This window comes from Wickerhamomyces ciferrii, contig 00011, assembly GCF_000313485.1.
Source record: "Wickerhamomyces ciferrii WGS project CAIF00000000 data, strain NRRL Y-1031 F-60-10, contig 00011, whole genome shotgun sequence".
Lineage (NCBI taxonomy): Eukaryota > Fungi > Ascomycota > Saccharomycetes > Phaffomycetales > Wickerhamomycetaceae > Hansenula > Hansenula ciferrii.
The window spans coordinates 151,860-170,032 of NW_011887729.1; the positions used below are offsets into that span (position 1 = coordinate 151,860).

At 29.1% G+C, this 18,173-nt stretch overlaps 8 protein-coding genes across 8 annotated transcripts; 3 read left to right on the forward strand and 5 right to left on the reverse strand.

Moving 5' to 3' along the window:
- Positions 1-179: 179 nt before the first annotated feature.
- On the reverse strand, positions 180-2,258 carry BN7_585 (uncharacterized protein; the record flags this gene model as incomplete). Its single annotated transcript, XM_011278778.1, has 1 exon — positions 180-2,258. One exon carries the CDS (start codon positions 2,256-2,258, stop codon positions 180-182), a length of 2,079 nt encoding a protein of 692 aa, XP_011277080.1.
- Positions 2,259-2,960: 702 nt separating this feature from the next.
- BN7_586 (uncharacterized protein) lies at positions 2,961-3,649 on the forward strand (the record flags this gene model as incomplete). The annotated part of the gene is made up of 2 exons (XM_011278779.1): positions 2,961-3,032; positions 3,320-3,649. The coding sequence occupies 2 exons, from the start codon at positions 2,961-2,963 to the stop codon at positions 3,647-3,649; spliced, it is 402 nt and encodes a 133-aa protein (XP_011277081.1).
- Positions 3,650-4,400: 751 nt separating this feature from the next.
- BN7_587 (gluconokinase) lies at positions 4,401-4,796 on the forward strand (the record flags this gene model as incomplete). Its single annotated transcript, XM_011278780.1, has 1 exon — positions 4,401-4,796. One exon carries the CDS (start codon positions 4,401-4,403, stop codon positions 4,794-4,796), a length of 396 nt encoding a protein of 131 aa, XP_011277082.1.
- Positions 4,797-4,948: 152 nt separating this feature from the next.
- Positions 4,949-7,540, reverse strand: SUV3 (ATP-dependent RNA helicase SUV3; the record flags this gene model as incomplete). The annotated part of the gene is made up of 1 exon (XM_011278781.1): positions 4,949-7,540. The coding sequence occupies one exon, from the start codon at positions 7,538-7,540 to the stop codon at positions 4,949-4,951; it is 2,592 nt and encodes an 863-aa protein (XP_011277083.1).
- Positions 7,541-8,451: 911 nt separating this feature from the next.
- Positions 8,452-9,915, reverse strand: SSN3 (cyclin-dependent serine/threonine protein kinase SSN3; the record flags this gene model as incomplete). Its single annotated transcript, XM_011278782.1, has 1 exon — positions 8,452-9,915. One exon carries the CDS (start codon positions 9,913-9,915, stop codon positions 8,452-8,454), a length of 1,464 nt encoding a protein of 487 aa, XP_011277084.1.
- A 495-nt stretch (positions 9,916-10,410) lies between these two features.
- On the reverse strand, positions 10,411-13,854 carry SPT7 (SAGA histone acetyltransferase complex subunit SPT7; the record flags this gene model as incomplete). The annotated part of the gene is made up of 1 exon (XM_011278783.1): positions 10,411-13,854. The coding sequence occupies one exon, from the start codon at positions 13,852-13,854 to the stop codon at positions 10,411-10,413; it is 3,444 nt and encodes a 1,147-aa protein (XP_011277085.1).
- Positions 13,855-14,917: 1,063 nt separating this feature from the next.
- On the forward strand, positions 14,918-16,132 carry ERG10 (acetyl-CoA C-acetyltransferase; the record flags this gene model as incomplete). Its single annotated transcript, XM_011278784.1, has 1 exon — positions 14,918-16,132. One exon carries the CDS (start codon positions 14,918-14,920, stop codon positions 16,130-16,132), a length of 1,215 nt encoding a protein of 404 aa, XP_011277086.1.
- Positions 16,133-16,369: 237 nt separating this feature from the next.
- Positions 16,370-17,803, reverse strand: SKS1 (putative serine/threonine protein kinase SKS1; the record flags this gene model as incomplete). The annotated part of the gene is made up of 1 exon (XM_011278785.1): positions 16,370-17,803. The coding sequence occupies one exon, from the start codon at positions 17,801-17,803 to the stop codon at positions 16,370-16,372; it is 1,434 nt and encodes a 477-aa protein (XP_011277087.1).
- Positions 17,804-18,173: the final 370 nt, after the last annotated feature.

Sequence of the window (18,173 nt, forward strand, 5' to 3'; positions counted from 1 at the left end):
AAGCGCTTCTAACCGCTAAAAATAGGCAGCTAATATTAATTAATTTAAAAAATATCAATCCTGTACATGTTATAATATATAAGGGCGCCAATATTGACTAAAACTCATCAACTGCATCATCACAAATAGATCATTTGATAATATTAGATAATATTATATTTGTAATAATTATATAGGGACTAGGGACATTTCTCATCTGGGCCAATATGTTGTAGGTCATAATTCTCAAGATATCGATCATCATCAACAATACTTTGACCAAAATCAACTAAATAAGCTTGATCAAAATTGTCAAAGCATACATTATCCCTTTTAGTATCGTTATGTTTGATCCCAGCTTTTGAAAGAATTTTGATTTGTTTGTTTAAGTTCTTTGTTCGTCTCGAATTATCCTTAAATTCATTATCACTTATAAATTGAAGCGATTCTGTACAGATAAATGGTCCCCAATAAGAATATTTCACTTGACCTTCTGATAACAGTTCAAGGTACGTCCATCCATATTGTAGCAATTTAGGCGAATTAATTCGTTCATTGATTTCGTGTGTTGAATTCCATTGGTTTATTCTTCTCAAAGTTGTTACTTCTCTGATAAAACTTTTCTTTAAATTTTCCAGTATACGTTTGAAATCTTTGAAGTTGCAGCGATCTAGTGAAACCAATGTGTTAAGTTCTGATTCAGTAAACTTTTTGAATTCTTCCTCAAAATATGGCATACCAAAAGTATTTATATACTTGTGTAGATATTTTAAATTGGCCAAATCAAACATTTTGAAAAATACTTTATTCGAAATGTTTGTATTACTTTTGAATATTTCTGAGCCTTTAACAAGAAGTTTTGCACTTATACTGTTTGAATACGCACTTAGTAATTGATAATTAGAAACCTTCAAACTGCTACTGATAGTGAACATTTTAGTTAGATACAAAGGGGCCACTTCATCTTCATAAGTCAAGGTGCCATTGGATAATTTCTTTCCGACTTTTAGCCTTTTTATCGAATTCCCAGTATCATTTGCTGCATATCCCAATGAACATCTTGTTTCTTCCTCTGGAATCTGATCCATTTTATCCACTGCAACATTCTTTTTAAACCCATGTCTGAATTGTGATATAATAAATGGCTTGAAAGAATCTTCCTTCCAACCTTCATCTAGTGATCTGTATGTTCCCATTTCTAATACATTACCATTCAGACTCTCCAACCATAAATTTGAGGGCAGCTTTCTTTTAATTTTGTCATAAATCTTCAATAATAATAAAAGCTGCAATGAAAACGACTCTACTAGATCTTTCCCGGTATTATTAAATAACTTAAATCTCACTGGTGCACCAGTAATATAGACTTCTTCTTCGTTGTCAGACCACCATTCACCATCATCTAGTGGGTATTCGAAATATATGCTTGAATTAACATCACTGATTATATAACTGTTCAACTTGTTAAAGACTTGAAATGGAACAATGCGACGAAGAACTTTTGATAACTTGGAGAAATTATCAGTCTTACCTGATTTAAGCACTTCAGAAAGCTCACTTTCTTCTAAATGTATTCCAAGAACCGGCGAGTTTGAAGCATTTGCCTGAAATAGTGTAATTAAACAATCTGGAACGTGTGAATGGAACATTTCCTCATCTCTGAGAGTTTTGGGATACGGTTCACCAGAAGCATCTAAAGAATCCCAAATTAAACTTGGACGTGTTTTCTCAATCATGTATGTAGGTTCAGAGCTAATAGCATTTTTACCATGAACTAAAAGTAGATGTCCAATGAAGTAAAGAATGGGTTTTACGATGAAATCTTTCAAAGCTTCATACCTCAAGATATCAAAATCTTGCCGTGAGTTACCAAAATGAGATCTTGAATTTTTAAATTGGAGGATGGTAAATGTATCCAATAATCTGCGTAAAGCATCAGCTGCGTGTCTTTCATCCATTTTGTTTAATGAGTATTCAAAAAATAATTCTAGTTCATACATATTCCGAGCAAGATCCTTATCTTTAATCTCTTCAATAGAATGGAAACGAATGGTTTTGAAAGCATCACAAAATACTGAACCATTATCTGAGGTTGTCTCATTAGACTCTTCATAACCAGCGGAAGTCTTTGATGCATTATTTGTAACTCGATCATTGACTATTGGAGTAGCACTAAAGATCTTCCACAGTGAATTAAAATAATTTGGTCTTGTGTGTTTCTTTAGGTCAAGTCTTTCTATAATTCTGGAGTTTAGGTCTTCCTTTGGTTTACAAAACATTTCCTTAATAACAGAAATGGCTATTCATTAAAGTTAGTTTTCTATCTCATTGAAAGTCATATACTGAAAAAAAAATCTATACTTGCCATCGTACAATTCCTTCTGATTATTGATATCGAGATAAAATTCATTTTCCGTTTCCAATTTTTCTTGCTGACGTATTCTAAATAACTGTTGAAGTTCAAAGTCAGTTAAAGCCCCAGGTAAATATTCATTCAAATTATCAATAGTGTCTTCAAATAGAATCGAATCAGTATTGAAGCAATAATGGTAGCCTGTGTATGCATTCGCCATCATGTCTCTTCAAGTTCACCACGACAGTATATCAAAGCAAAATTAACTTCAGTGGACTTCTAGGCTCTAGCTCATCTTAATTAATATTCTCGAAACTTTCTCCACGGATTTTTTCGCCTCCAAGTGCACATAACCAGCGTTCCGAGATTCACGCATTATTAATCTAGATTTTCAAAAATTGAATAGTTAAAACTTAAAACGCTCACGAATGTATAAAATACATGAACATGTAATTCAGGTTAATCGAGAGACGTTTATATGGGATACCCAGGATATTGGTTTAGACGTAGGTATACGGTATAAAGAAATATCTTCATGTGAAATCGAGTGACAACTTAAGGAACAGCAACAGCAAAGACTTGTTACTCGTTACTCATGAAATACCATTAAAAGTAAGAGAAGCCATCCATGAATGAACTTCATGAAGAGGATGAGCAGCCCTGCTATCTCGAGTGCTACTTAAAACATCATATACGAGGGGTATCATTACCAATAGGAAAGGAGAAAAGAAGGATAAAAAGAAAATTGAGATTATAAGGAGATCATGTGAAACTAATCTCAAGTGCTGAAGAGATTTATCCAATAAATTTTGTTTTAACGTACCTGTTTGTTTTTATAAGAAATTTGTTAAGAATCATGTGATTTAATAGAAATCATATGGAACTTCTATTTTTAGTAATGAATCTGGGGATGGATTTAGTTCAAATGATGAAGATTTTAATGATGATGAAATCAAATCAAAATAATTGGATCCAATAGAAATTAAGAAAGTGGATAATGAATCAAAGTTAATTCCAATAGAAGCAATACCAACATCAAATAACTCTAATGATTCGGATGATTCAAGAGATCAATCAAATGAATCAGAGCCTCAATTAAATCCTGAATATATACCACAAACCAAAAGACATTCAATAACGCATGATGAAAACTCAATCAAATCCAAAAAGCAAAGAATTGGTCCAAGTTATGATCTTTGTAGATCCAAAAAGATTAAATGTGATGCTCATGTTGAAAATATCATAGAACAGCTTGATATAAATCCTGATGATTTTCATGAATTAACTAAAACAAATGAAACTATAGAATGCAAATAATGAAATTATATCAAAATATTTAACATCATGACAAGATTTAAACCATGGATTTAAATTAAAATATTGTAATAACAAGATTATTAATAAATTTGAAGATTGTTCTTATATTGTTCAATTAAAATTAAATTATATTATCCTTGTCTTTATGAATGAGGTTATACTGACTAGGAATATCATGCAATATATAATGAAATATAATTTAATTTACTAATATATTAGAAATATATTAAGAAAAGGAATAAATATCGACATCAAGAAATAGAAGATATTGAATGATTATAAGTTAATAAAATAGAAATATATACTGGTTTATATATAAAAAGTAAAAGATTTAATTGATTTAATATGATCTATTTGTAGTTGTCCATATCCGGTAACTTTCCCAATGTGGTATAATACCATAATTTTTCCAGATTTTCAATATTTCTCCAGCTTTCTTTCTCCGGAATTTTTCCAACCGTACAGACAAGAAAAGTATAAATACGCTGAGGATTCTGGGGGTACTCTTTTGAAAGTTGATTGTATCAATATTAACGATAAAGAGCAGAGGTAAAGATGGGGAAAACAGTGTTTGTGATTGCAGGAACATGTGGTACTGGGAAGTCCACTGTGGGAGAAGTTATTGCTTCCAAGTACAATGCAAAGTTTATCGAAGGTGATAGCTTACATCCAAAAGAAGTGAGTATTAATCATCAATGATCCTTTGTTGGGGTGTTGTACTAACTATTTGCTTTGATAGAATGTTGACAAAATGTCCAATAATATACCATTACAAGATGAAGATAGATGGGGTTGGTTGGAACAAATATCTTTGCAATCAGCACAAGCAGCATCTGAAGTTGAATCACAAGTATCAGTTGTATCATGTTCATCATTGAAAAAAGTATATAGAGATTTGATTAGATCTAAATCATCAGATACAAAATTTATTTTCATCTTTTTATATGCCACAAAGGAAGAATTGATAAGAAGAACTGAATTAAGACCTTCACATTATATGAAATCATCAATGGTGGAAAGTCAATTTGCAATTTTAGAATTACCAAAACCTGAAGAAGAATCTAATACAACAATTATTGATGCTACGAAAACTTCAATTGGAGACGTTACAGCACAAACTTATGCATACACACAAAAGTTTATTTAATCAACGCCTTTTAATTTACAATTAATTAATTTATTTCTTTATCATTATTTTGTACAATTCATTAATTTAAAAAGTTTAACTATATACATGTTTAAAAGTAGCACATCGAGATCATAAGTTTTCAAAACCATCAATAATATATTCAAGGTTCACTAATTCCATCTTTTATTATTCACATTTCTGTCACCAAATGAACGGTTTTGATTTCTGGAACCATAACTATCATTAGCTCTTGAATTTTTATTATAACTTTTTTGATAACGATCTCTTGGAGCATCATTGAAACTTTGGAAACGGTTTTTATCATTGTAAGATTTTCTTTGGGCGAAATCCCTTGTATTATCTCTTGAACCTCTTTCAAAACGGTTGTTGGATTCATTATCAAATCTATTTTGATTTCTATCATTTGATCTATTATTAAAACCCCTTGTATTATCTCTTGAATTTCTTTCAAAACGGTTGTTGGATTTATTATCAAATCTATTTTGAAATTTATCATTTGATCTATTATTAAAACTTTTTGGGTGACTATTATTTTTATAAAATTGATTTTCTTCCATGTTAACAGCATCTGAATCTTTTGAATCTCTAATTATACCCATTCTTTTATGTTTTTTACCTCTTAAAGCAGCTTCAATCTTAGATTCTAAAGAATCTTTAATCTCCACGGCACATTCTCTATCAACAAAATAACTTGGATATCTATTATGCATCCATAGAAATAACAAGACATACTTATGTAACTCTTCATAAGTACTTAGGTCATCTTGTCTTGCAGGTCTATTTAAACAACTAAAGTTTAAGAATGCAAAATCTAAAATTGATTTAGTAAAACCATGAATAACATTATTACCAAAATGTTCAATGACTGCATGATATCTAGGTAAAGTAGAAGATAATGGAGCTGTACTCATTCTTAATTGATCACCAACAAGCATACTATTACTTATTTCATTTAATGCATGTGCAACTTCAAGTCTATCTCTTAAAGTGGAAATTCTATAAAGTTTAGTATCTTCAACATTTTTATGGAAAGTTTCTAAAACAATTTTTAATCTTGTTTGTTTTGGGAATGTACTTGTATATAATGACCAAATTGTATCACTTGGCCAAACATCAGCTCTTTCCAAAAAAATAGTTGGTGTTGACATTGATTCTCTTATAAATTCTAAAGTATCTGGATAAAATGCACTAATTTTACCAAGTGATTTAGATTTTTTACCATCTGCACCAGGTGCTTTAAATCTACCAGCTCTACCACCAATTTGTTTAACTTGGGGAGATTCTAAAGCTCTTAGCTGATCACCATCGAATTTTTTATGTGAATCGAAAATAACTCTATTAATACTTAGATTAAGACCCATACCAATAGCATCTGATGCAACAAGAACATCATATTCACCATTATTGAATCTTTCAGCTTCAGTAGCTCTAGTTTCAGCTGGTAAGGCACCATAAATAACACCACATTTTAAATCTGTTTTATTTTGAATTTCTTCTTTATAAGCCATAATTCTTTTTTTACTAAAAGCAACAATACAATCACCCTTTTCCAACCCATTAAGACCACCAGTAACAGGTTGATCTTCAATTTGTAATTCACCTAATCTTTCATATCTATTAATAATGACTTCATCACCTGTAGTTTCAGCAATTCTTTTTATCAATGGGATAACTGATTCTTCACCACATAAATGAATTTCATCAGCTTGAGCACCTAATAAAGCATGAGACCAAGCCCAACCACGAAATTTATCTGCAATCATTTGAATTTCATCAAGAACAACAACTTCAAATCTTTGATTAACAGGAATCATTTCCACAGTACCACTTGATAATGAAGCCTCAATACCAGATTCATCACGATCTTCAATAACTTCTTCACCAGTAACTAAATTACATCTTATACCTTCAGATTTAAATTTATCATAAATTTCTCTTGCTAATAATCTTAAAGGACCAGCATAATACCCATCATTTGATTGTTTTAATCTTTGTAATGCATGATAAGTTTTACCTGAATTTGTTGGACCCATATGTAAGATTAATTTTCTTCTGATTTTTCTTGCTTCTGGATACCATTCTTCAGGATTTGAAATATCAACATTTATATCCTGGGCAGGTAAATCTGCAATTAATTGTTTATGCATGATTGAATGGAAAGTTTGTTCAAAGAAATAATCTACTTGTTCATCTTGTTCAATTAAACCCTTTCTGTTGAGGAATTTTGATAATAAATTTGAATCTTGATTAATGATTTTATATGTTAAATGTGGTATATCTTTTGAAATTGGATTAATTAAATTTTCTAAAGCCAAGTTATATTCTTCCTCTCCTTGAAATTCATTCAGCCATTCTGATAATTCAGATCTTAACCGGCCTAAAGATTCTATAGAAGAATGTTTATAAACAATCCCATGATCATATTGTTTATACTGGAAATCATTACGTAAAACTTTTTCTTTAATAACATTATAAGCATCATCTAACAATTTTTTAAAAGTCTCATTTTTGAAATATAAACTCTCCTCTGTTCTAACTTTTAATTCTCGAGGAATATGTTTAGGTTTATCTTTTTTATCTTCATTAAATAATTTTTGGTTACCTATCCAATCAATATTTCTATATCTTTTAACATTTTTAGCATGGCCATAATCATTTCTAAATCTTACTGGTTGAATTTGACATAAGATGGGAAGTCTAGTGATAGACCGTATCACTGATCTTCCTGATCGTATAAGCATGATATGAACACAGCTTAAGTATGGATCTAAGAGTCTAACAGCTTTTAAAATCAAGTATAAATTTTTGGTATTTTGGTATGTTAGATGTGATGAGATAGAAAAACTTTATATAACATAGGTGGTGTTTGGATGTTTTCAATAAAATTAAAATATATACGCAAGCGAAAGTTTTTTGTATATTGGCCTAATTTTAATTGATTTATGAATTGATCACCATGGCCAGTTTGTTTTATAATCCCTCCCGATTGTTCGGTTTCTTGACTCAATAAACTTACGGAATAATTTAACTTCGTCTGATGTTTTGACCAGCAATGACGTATGCATGTTTTTGTGTTTTTAAATTTTTTTCTATTTTACTCAAAATATTGATAGGTTAACATTCAATCAATCATCAAGCTGAATTTGATTCAAGATTAGATACGTCTTATATCATTACATATGAGATATATTTATTTGGTTCTCTTACAGACTTGTGTATGATTAATACTTCACATGATATTCAAAAATGTTTCAAAGTTACTGGTTCTTTAAAGAATAGGTACTTGAACTTTTATTTGAAATCTTATAGATATTTTCTTCATTAATCATTAATAAAGGTTTTCAACTACTATAATTTGGTGATCAAAACTATGTAGCATATACAATAACTAGTGTTTTATAATTTGAATAGCTACTGATATCGACAGTTATTAAAATCTATCTCTAACGTTCTATTAATTAATTGTTAAATACTAGTACATATGGCCCAAAGACTAGTTTATGCTCGTCGCGAATTTTCAATAATTATATAAACTCTATGGAAACTACAATTATTCATAATGTATCGTATATATTTGTATATTTCATGCCATTAATGTTTCTTGTCTTTATATATTCATAACGTTTCTTTCATTTTTCCATCTTTTCATACTTCATTTCTGTCTTTTTCTAGAGTGCAAAGGGTCATGATCATTATTTAAACCTCTTTTATTAGAAGGAGCCGATGAAGTTATATCACTATCATCAGTTTGAATTCTTCTCAATGGATATTTAAATTGTTGTCCTTCAAAAATATTTTGTGATACAAGAGGAGTTTCAAGGAAATAAGGATGTAATAAAGCATCAAATGCAGTCATTCTCTTTCCTGGATCATACTCTAATAAACTTGATAATAATTGTAAACCTTTCTTCTTTTGTGCTCCTATTGATTGATACCATGCTTGTAAATTATTTGGAAATTGTTTAAATTGTTGTAATGAAGGATATTCAGGATATTTGGGTAATGATGGCCATTTTTCTTTAGAAGGTGTACCTAAAATTTCCACAATTTTTTGCATTTGATTTTTTTGGAAAGGTACATTTTTCTTGTTATCCATTTTAGCTTCTTCACCTTTAAAAATTGGTCTTAATGCTAATAATTCTGCAAGGATACAACCCACAGCCCAAAGATCTATTGCTGGAGTATAATGTCTACCACCTAATAATAATTCTGGTGCTCTATACCATATGGTAACAACAACTTTATCACCATTATATAATGATTGTAAAGGATTATTAAATTTTCTTGCTAATCCTAAATCACCAATTTTAACAACACCTTCAGATGTAACCATAATATTTGCAGGTTTTAAATCTCTATGTAAAACCCAATTTTGATGTAAATAAGAAACACCATTTAAAACTTGCCACATTATAGATTTAACAGTTTGTTCAGGTATAGATTTAGTATCAGGATGTGAATGGAAATGAATAATTTGTAATAAATCATGTTCAGCATATTCAAAAACCATATAAATACATTTATTTTCCAATATAGTTTCAGTCAATTTTGTTATATTATTATTGTTTAATTCTCTACAAAGTGCCATTTCTCTTGATGCACTTTGTGAAATCCCAGTATAATAAACAACTTCACCTTCTTTATCAGCTTTAAATTTCTTTATAGCGAAAATACCTGATGAATTTTTTGGATTTTTAGATTTAGCTTTATAAACTCGTCCATAAGTACCTGATGCAATATAACCCACAATATCATATTTTTGTAAAACTGATTTTCTTAATGCATCTTTCCTTGTTTTATACGGGAGTAATGTGAAACAATTATTACTAGCCATCAAGGCAGGTCTGTTTTGATACATATTTTGTTGTTGATTAGGATAATTTGGATTTGGATTTGATGATGATAAATTAGATGAATTAGATAAATTCAATTGTTGTTGCTGTTGTTGTTGTAATTGTTGTAAATGTTGAAACTGGGCAGATTGTTTCCTCTGTTGTGCACTCATCAAAGCACCTGTTCCATTCTGTTGTGATTGTTGTTGTTGTTGTAATCGTAATAAATATTCTCGTTGTAATTGTGTAGTATTCTGATGTTGTCTTGATTGATTTGGATACATTTCTTTAAAATCTTTAACTTCCAAAACAAATCAATAAAAAAAAAATCAATCTTGTATAGTATATATCTTATCCAGAATACGTTTCTTGTTTACTCCAGTACTTAATTTAACCACTTTTTTCAAAACTTTTTGTTAAACCACTCAAATTAAAATCAACCTCATTTTATTTCAAGTTTAATGCATTTAATTTCCAACCAAAAAACCAAAATCATTCCCGGTTTGAGCAACATCAGAGATAAGTAACATAAAGCAAATATACGAACAATCAAGTATAATCTTGTATAATAAAAGTCAAATGATAATATTATTGAATAGTTGAGGCTATTTTCAGTATCCAATTGTGGACGCCCTTGTATTTCTCGTTTTTTCCTGGGCCCTGGAGATCATTATTAGGCCTATATCGACACAGCATATACCCGATCAGTTTACATAAATCTTTAAAAAACATAATACAATTCATTAAACAATTTATATATATATCAACATCTATCATTCTCACAATTCAGAATCAAGACCAAGAGAACCAGTCATCAAAGGAGATCCACCATTCATTGAAGTATTTAATTCAGATTTGATTTTAAATTCAGAATCATCATCAACATCTTGATCATAATCATCTTGATTAGATTCTTCTTTTATTGTATTCAAACTTGATTGATTTGTATCATCTGTTTCCTTTTTCTCATCCTCTTCTGGTAAAAAGAAAGTAGTTGGTGTTATTTTTCTCTTTGAAGGTGTGATCTTCCCAGTTGGTGGTAATTTTGGTTTATTTTGCTTTTTAGGATAATCTTCATCATCCATTATCGTTACATTTTTAACAGTATTTAAATATTCATTAACTTCTTTTTTAGATTTTAATTGTTTTGAATGATAATGTTTTGTTTTGGTAACACAATCATTTAAAAATTTTTGGAAAATTCCAATTTCTTGTTGAATATCATCTTGTTGAATTCTTTTAAATGGTGCATTTTCAAATTCTTCAAGATGAATTTTTTTCAAATCATCACTTGTATTTGATTCATTAAATTTTGATTGTAATAAATGTAATGGTAATGAATTTCCTAACATTCCAAATTCTTTATCTAATCCTAATTCTTTAAAACCGAAAAAATCTTCACCAATTTCATTTGAAAAATCTCCTGATAAAAATTGATCACTATTATCATTAAAATTTTTTTCATTCATTTCCATTGCAGGTCTTAATAAACTTTTTAAAAATTGTGATAATTTTAATTTTAAATCTTTTAATTTCCCATTTTGTTTCAAGACATTCTCCACAACATAAGTATGTAAATCATCAGGTTTATTTAAACCATTTTGTAATAGTGATAATAATAATACATTTTTAGATTTTTGTTCTCTATTTGCACTTGAAGTTTCTAAATGAGTTTTAATAGATTTTGTTAAATTATCCATAAAATCTCCAGCAATTTGTGTTAAAGTATCTATGGCAAATAATTCAGTTGATTCAAACCCATTTTGCATTGCAATTTTAGAAATTTTTTTCCTCATTACAAAATAAATTAAATCTTTATTAAATTTATCATGATTATCTAATCTTGATATTGGATCTAAATCAATTGAATCATTAATTTTTTCAAATTCAGGTGGTTTTAATTGTGTATGATGAACAAATTGTTGTTGTTGCATTTGTCTAATTAAAGAAATTTTAAAACAAATTTTTCTAATTTCTTGCATTTCTTCAATATTTTCATTTATAATTTTATTTAATCCACCATTTTTTGGTGCAAATTCTGAAGGTTTTAAACCATCAGCAAGTACTTTATCAATTAATTTTGATTCTTGTTTATCTAATTCATCTTCATCAATACCTTTATATGGGATCGAGGGTAAACCACCTGTAACATCATATTCAATTAAATATAAATCATCCAATTCTTGATTTCTACCATTATTAGATTTATTCAAAGATTGATTTTTAATTTCAACATGATTTTTCAAATGAGATTGGAAATTACTCATTTTGGTAGAATCCCTAAGGATTGCATCATTTTCAATATTTAATTTATTATTTTCAAATAAATTTGATCTCTTGGAACAAAAATTTGCTCTAGTTTTTGCAGTTAAATTTTTCCAAGTTTGAATTTCTAAATCATCTTTATCATTATCTTCTTGATTTAAATATTCATTTGAATTTTGATCATCTTGTTCTTCATCATCTAATTCAGTTGTATCAGCTTGAACTGTTGAAGTGTTTCCTTGGGTTCCTTGTGTTCCTTGGGTTATTGGAGCATTTGGATTAGGTGTTGAAACATTACTTTGATTTAGAGTTGTAGTAGAAGCATCAGTTGTTTGATTATTATCTTTAGTTGAATCTTGAGGTAATGGAGTAGAAACTTCACTTTGTTGTTGATCCGCTGTTGCTGTTGGAAGTGGTGTTTCTTCTTTAGGTTTCTCTTCACCAGATCTTGTTCTTTTAGTACCTTTTTTGGAAGAACCTGTAGTTTTACCCTTATTTGATGAAGGTATAGGTGTAGAATTATCTTCATTTTCAATTTCCACTTCAGATCTATCTTTTATAGTAATATCAGGGATAAGTGGAATTAAAGTTAATGATTTTTTTTGCATTGCAATAGCATGAGCTCTAAGGAAATGTTTTGGATCAGAATTAAAAGTTAAACAATTTTTCCAAATTAACATAACATCATCAACAAATTCTGTTTTGGATTTATATTGGAAATTTTTTAATTTTTTTAAAATTGTATTTAAATCCATTGGTTTTTTAATAATTTGTAAATAATTTGGAGCTTCTCTTTTACTAACTTTATTTAAAAAAGCCGTGGAATGTTCAGTATAACCTCTTAATTCCATGATGACTTTTTCACAAGCTTCATATAATTCTTCTTGACCAATTTTATCATCAGAAGCCCATTTTGATCTATTTTTACGAACATCCATAATTAATTGTCTTAATTCATTATCTTGTAAATTTAATTTTTCTTTATTCTGATCAATTGATTGTAAAAGATGTTTTAATGAAAGATTTGCAGCACCTAAATTTATAGCAAATGAATTATTTGATTGATTTGATTTATCATTATTATTGGGTGTAGGGTTATTAATTGATTGATCTTCTAATAATTTATCATTTTCTTCTAATTTTCTTCTTTTAATTAAAGTTTCACGATCATTTTCAAAATTATGATAAATCTTGTTAAAATTATCAATTAAAATTTTATTATCTAATTGAGAAGTATCATTTGTTGCAATGGGTACTAATAATATAATATTTCCATCATCATCCAGATCAATTTCTTCACCTTCCTGAGGTGAATCTTTTGTTATGACTTGGTCTTCTTTTTTTTGTTCTTCTTCTTCTTCTTCTTCATCATCATAATCATCATCTTCATCAATATCTCTGGTTTGTTTAGGTTCTTGTATATCAACATTTTGTTGTTTTGATTCCAACTGTTTTGTATCAGTTTCATCATCTTCACCAAATATTTCATATTCTTGTATATTACCATCATTATAATAAACATCAATAGCTTTTTCCCAAAGAATATAACGAATTTTTAAAGATAAAGATCTTGCAGGTTCAACACCATCAATCAATGAAGATTCATTTAAACTTGATTCTAATTGTTGATCTTGATTATTTTCTTGTTTGATAGAATCTTCTTTTTTCATAGATGGAGTACCAATGTCATTACTAGTGGTGGTTGGGGTATTATTATCATTATCATTTGTATCACCATCATTATTATCAACTTTAGTAAATTTTAAATGAATTCTTGAGCTAAGGAAAGCTTTGAAATAATCTTTACTATGATATGGATTATTGAAAATTTGTTCTAGGATAATTAATTGTTGATTTGTTAAATAATAATCAAATATTTTTTGATTCCATAATTTTAAAGCTATTGAATATAATTTATCTAAATCATTATTTTCAAATATTTTCAACTTGTCAGTCATTGTGGAAGAAGACTATTGATATTCTAATATTCCTAAGAGCTTCCCAATGTACCAGTATACCAGTATCAAACCAATAAATATAATATGAATCCTAAAGACTGTTCTTGTCTATAAACACTTCATTTGTATTGCACTTCTATTATTCAATTAAACGCTGGAAAATCAAAACATGAGAAATCTTGAGTCGGAAATGGAGTAATCTGGTCATCTGACGCGTCACGTTCACACACATTTAAGTACCTCGGAATACAAAATCAATATTAAAATAATCTTTTACTTTTTCACTTTTTTACGCGTTGTGAAAATTCACATTTTATCCAGCATTTCAACTTTTAAGCATCATAGCATTACTATAGCTGTCTAGTACCATTAAAGTTGATAGTACAGTATTGTCTGAGTCTTTTTTGTGATTCTCCCAGTATGAATTACTATGGATTTTATCGACGCTTGATCAATCTGATTGTTATATCTTTCTTGTTAAAGAAGTTTATAATCGGTAATCGATGATGGAAAAATAAATTAAATCTTGCAAAATTACCAAGCTATTTAAAGTGTGAGACGTTGTTTGAATTGAAACCATATAAGGAGTCCATTGAACATACATTGTGACACATAGAACCTTATATAAGCATTGTACACTATCTTCCATGATTTTAGTTGTGAACCCATTTGGATCTCTTTCTAATACTCTGGAGAGTTTCAATGACTTTAATAGATGATTATTTTACTAGATTATTGTAGATATATTTACACTACAACAACCAGAAAACAACGAAAAGAACCACAAGACTCAGGAGAATAACAATAACACTACCATCAACATTATCATCCACTGGTTAATTGTCAAGTTGTCTTCCCCTTCTTCACATTCCCTTTTAAAGTAATCACTCGTTTGTATTTCGTTCCTGCGCAAACCACTTTTTTTTTGTTGAACGTATTCGTTTAAAAAAATCAAAATATACCAAAATAATTTAGTTTCGTATCCTTTCAAAGATCTCATTAAACTACTTCTCAGATCTATCAATTTTAGAAATAGTCAATCACTTATAATTACCACACCACAATGTCTGATAACTACGCTTATATCGTTGCCGCTTCAAGAACTCCAATCGGTTCATTCCAAGGTAAATTAGCTTCTTTAAATTATGTTGATTTAGGTGCTCATTCAGTTACTTCTGCTTTAGCTCAAGTTCCAGAAATTAAACCTTCAGATGTTGAAGAAATCGTCTTTGGTAATGTTATTCAAGCTAATGTTGGTCAAAATCCAGCAAGACAAGTTGCCCTTAAATCAAACTTAGGTGTTAATACTGTTGCCACAACTGTTAATAAAGTTTGTGCTTCAGGTTTAAAATCTACTATAATAGCTGCTCAATCAATCTTATTAGGTAATGCTGATATCGTTGTTGCTGGTGGTTCTGAATCAATGACTAATGCTCCATACTATGTCCCAACTGCTAGATCTGGTGCTAGATTTGGTGAAGCTTCTTTAGTTGATTCTTTACAACGTGATGGGTTATCAGATGCTTATGATAATCAAGCTATGGGTGTTCATGCTGAAAAATGTGCTAAAGATTATCAATTATCAAGAGATGATCAAGATAATTTCGCAATTAAGTCATATACCAAGGCTCAAAAAGCTCAAGAATCTGGTAAATTTTCAAATGAAATTTCACCAATTACAATTAAAGGTTTTAGAGGTAAACCTGATACAATTGTTGAATCTGATGAAGAACCATCAAAATTAAATGTTGATAAATTGAAAAGTGCAAGAACTGTTTTCCAAAAAGATAATGGTACCGTTACTGCACCAAATGCTTCATCAATTAATGATGGTGGTGCTGCTTTAGTTTTAGTTTCACATAAAAAATTAATTGAATTAAATTTAAAACCAATTGCAAGAATCTTAGGTTGGGGTGAAGCTGCCCAAAATCCAGAAGATTTTACAACAGCTCCATCATTAGCAATTCCAAAAGCTTTAAAACATGCAAACATCTCAATTGAAAATGTTGATTTTTTTGAAATTAATGAAGCTTTTTCAGCTGTTGGTTTAGCAAATCAAAAAATTTTACAAATCCCAGATTCCAAGATTAATGTTTATGGTGGTGCCGTGGCAATTGGTCATCCATTAGGTTGTTCAGGTGCAAGAATTATTGTTACTTTAACTTCAGTTTTAAATCAAGAAAATGGTAAAATTGGTGTTGCAGGTATTTGTAATGGTGGTGGTGGTGCATCATCAATTGTTATTGAAAAATTATCATCAAATCATTTTTCATTATAATCATTGAACCCCCTTAATCTTCATTGCTAATTGTTTGTCATTTTGCTTCATTTGCTATATAAAAGTATAAGTTTTTAGCTACACTAATCACAAAATTTATTAATTTATTATATATTATTTGTATTCCAATCCCTAAGGATCTATTATATATCATACCATCATTACCTCTATAAACTCTTAACCCATATAACCCAATCCACTTCAATCCACTTCAATACCACTTCAATCCCATGTAAATCACATATTTAAATAAAAATCACCACCAGCTTCAATCAAATCACAATTTAAATTAAAACTAACATTAGTCAAAATTGAATAATTATCATCAATCAAATTTAAATCTTCAATCCAATTTTCTTGTTGATTAGTATGAACCAATTCAACATGAATCCCCTGGTCATCTTTATTAAAATTTAATGGGATATGATTTTCAGGTATTAATTGTTTTAATTTTAATAATTCTTTATATTCTTCTAGGTCTGATATAAGTGGACTTGTACTAGTTTGAACAATGGTTGATGTTGGTGTTGGAGTTCTTGTTTTAAGGACTTTACAATCCATGAATTCATTTAATGAACCATCACAATAAGATAATGGACCTTCAGTGGTGAAACTTTCACATTGGATGATTAATTCTCTTAATTGAAATAATGTAATTCTATTGAACGGATTTCTTTCCAAACATAACAATAAAATTTTATATAATTCATCACTAATTGGTAAAATTTCTTTTAAAATTTCAGGTTTTGAACAAAATGCTCTATATGTATTATCTAATTCACTTGCTTTCATCCATGGATTTCTTGTACATGTTAAATTTATTAATATTATAGCTAAAGACCAAAGATCACCAGCTTGAGCAGGATATGATTTTGCAGTTAATTCTGAAGGTGGTGGATTGCCATGATTAAATGGACATTTTGATCCTGCAGTTTGTGTGGTGGTAGAGGTTTGTGATTTGTTTGATGATATTAGACGTTCAGGTGGCATATAATAACTTGAACCAATACATGTTTTAGCATTGATTAATTCAGATTCCATAGCAAGACCAAAATCACCAATATAAAGATTTGAACCATTTTGTGAACACATTATATTTTCTGGTTTTATATCACAATGATAAATTTTCTTGGAATGACAATATGATATAACATCAATTAATTGTATGAAAACTTTTTTGATTAGCATTGGATCTGAAGTATATTTAGCATTATCCACTATGTTAACGAATAAATCACCTTCTGGGAAATAATCCATTATTATGAATAAAGCAATTGGCGAATCTATAATTTTATGAATTGTTATGACGTTTGGATGATCATGAACTTTTAAATGGATTGTGATTTCCTTGATGAATGAACAACATTTAGCATTTGATGAATTAAATTCACTTAATAATTTTAAATTTAATGTATTAAGACCAGTAGCTTTGAAATCTAGGTTTTTAAAATAATTGAATAATTCAGATAATAAAATTTCACTTTGTTTTAACTTTTTATTTGAGTTGTTTGAACTGTTGATAACTTTTGATATTGATTTGATAGCAACTTCTTGACCTGTTATTAGATGTCTTGCCTTATAAACAATACCATAAGCACCAGAACCTATTTCTTTTAAAATTTCATAATCATTTAATATAGCACCATTTATATTATGTTTTGGTATAGTCATTTTGTTATACTCTAGCTGTTAGCTGTTAGATCTATGTTTAATTTCCTCGAGATCTTAACAAGTAAACTATATCTAGGACCTAGCAAACCCATAGGATGTGTCAAGATATATATAATGGATCCATGTACGAGAGCATTTTAAATATAACAATTGCATGATGTTATGGGTGTTGGTCTTTAAAATTGGTTGAGAGGGACCTAGAAGGACTGGATTTAAGAGCATTTAATAACAATATAAGAGACTGAAACAAGATAAAAGAGACTAAAGAAGTAGATTTCTATGAGTAATTCTACGAGGCTCATGGATTGGCCATGAGCTATAAGCTGATAAGATAACTTACAAGTTGATCCTATGAGGTCTAGTCTCCTTA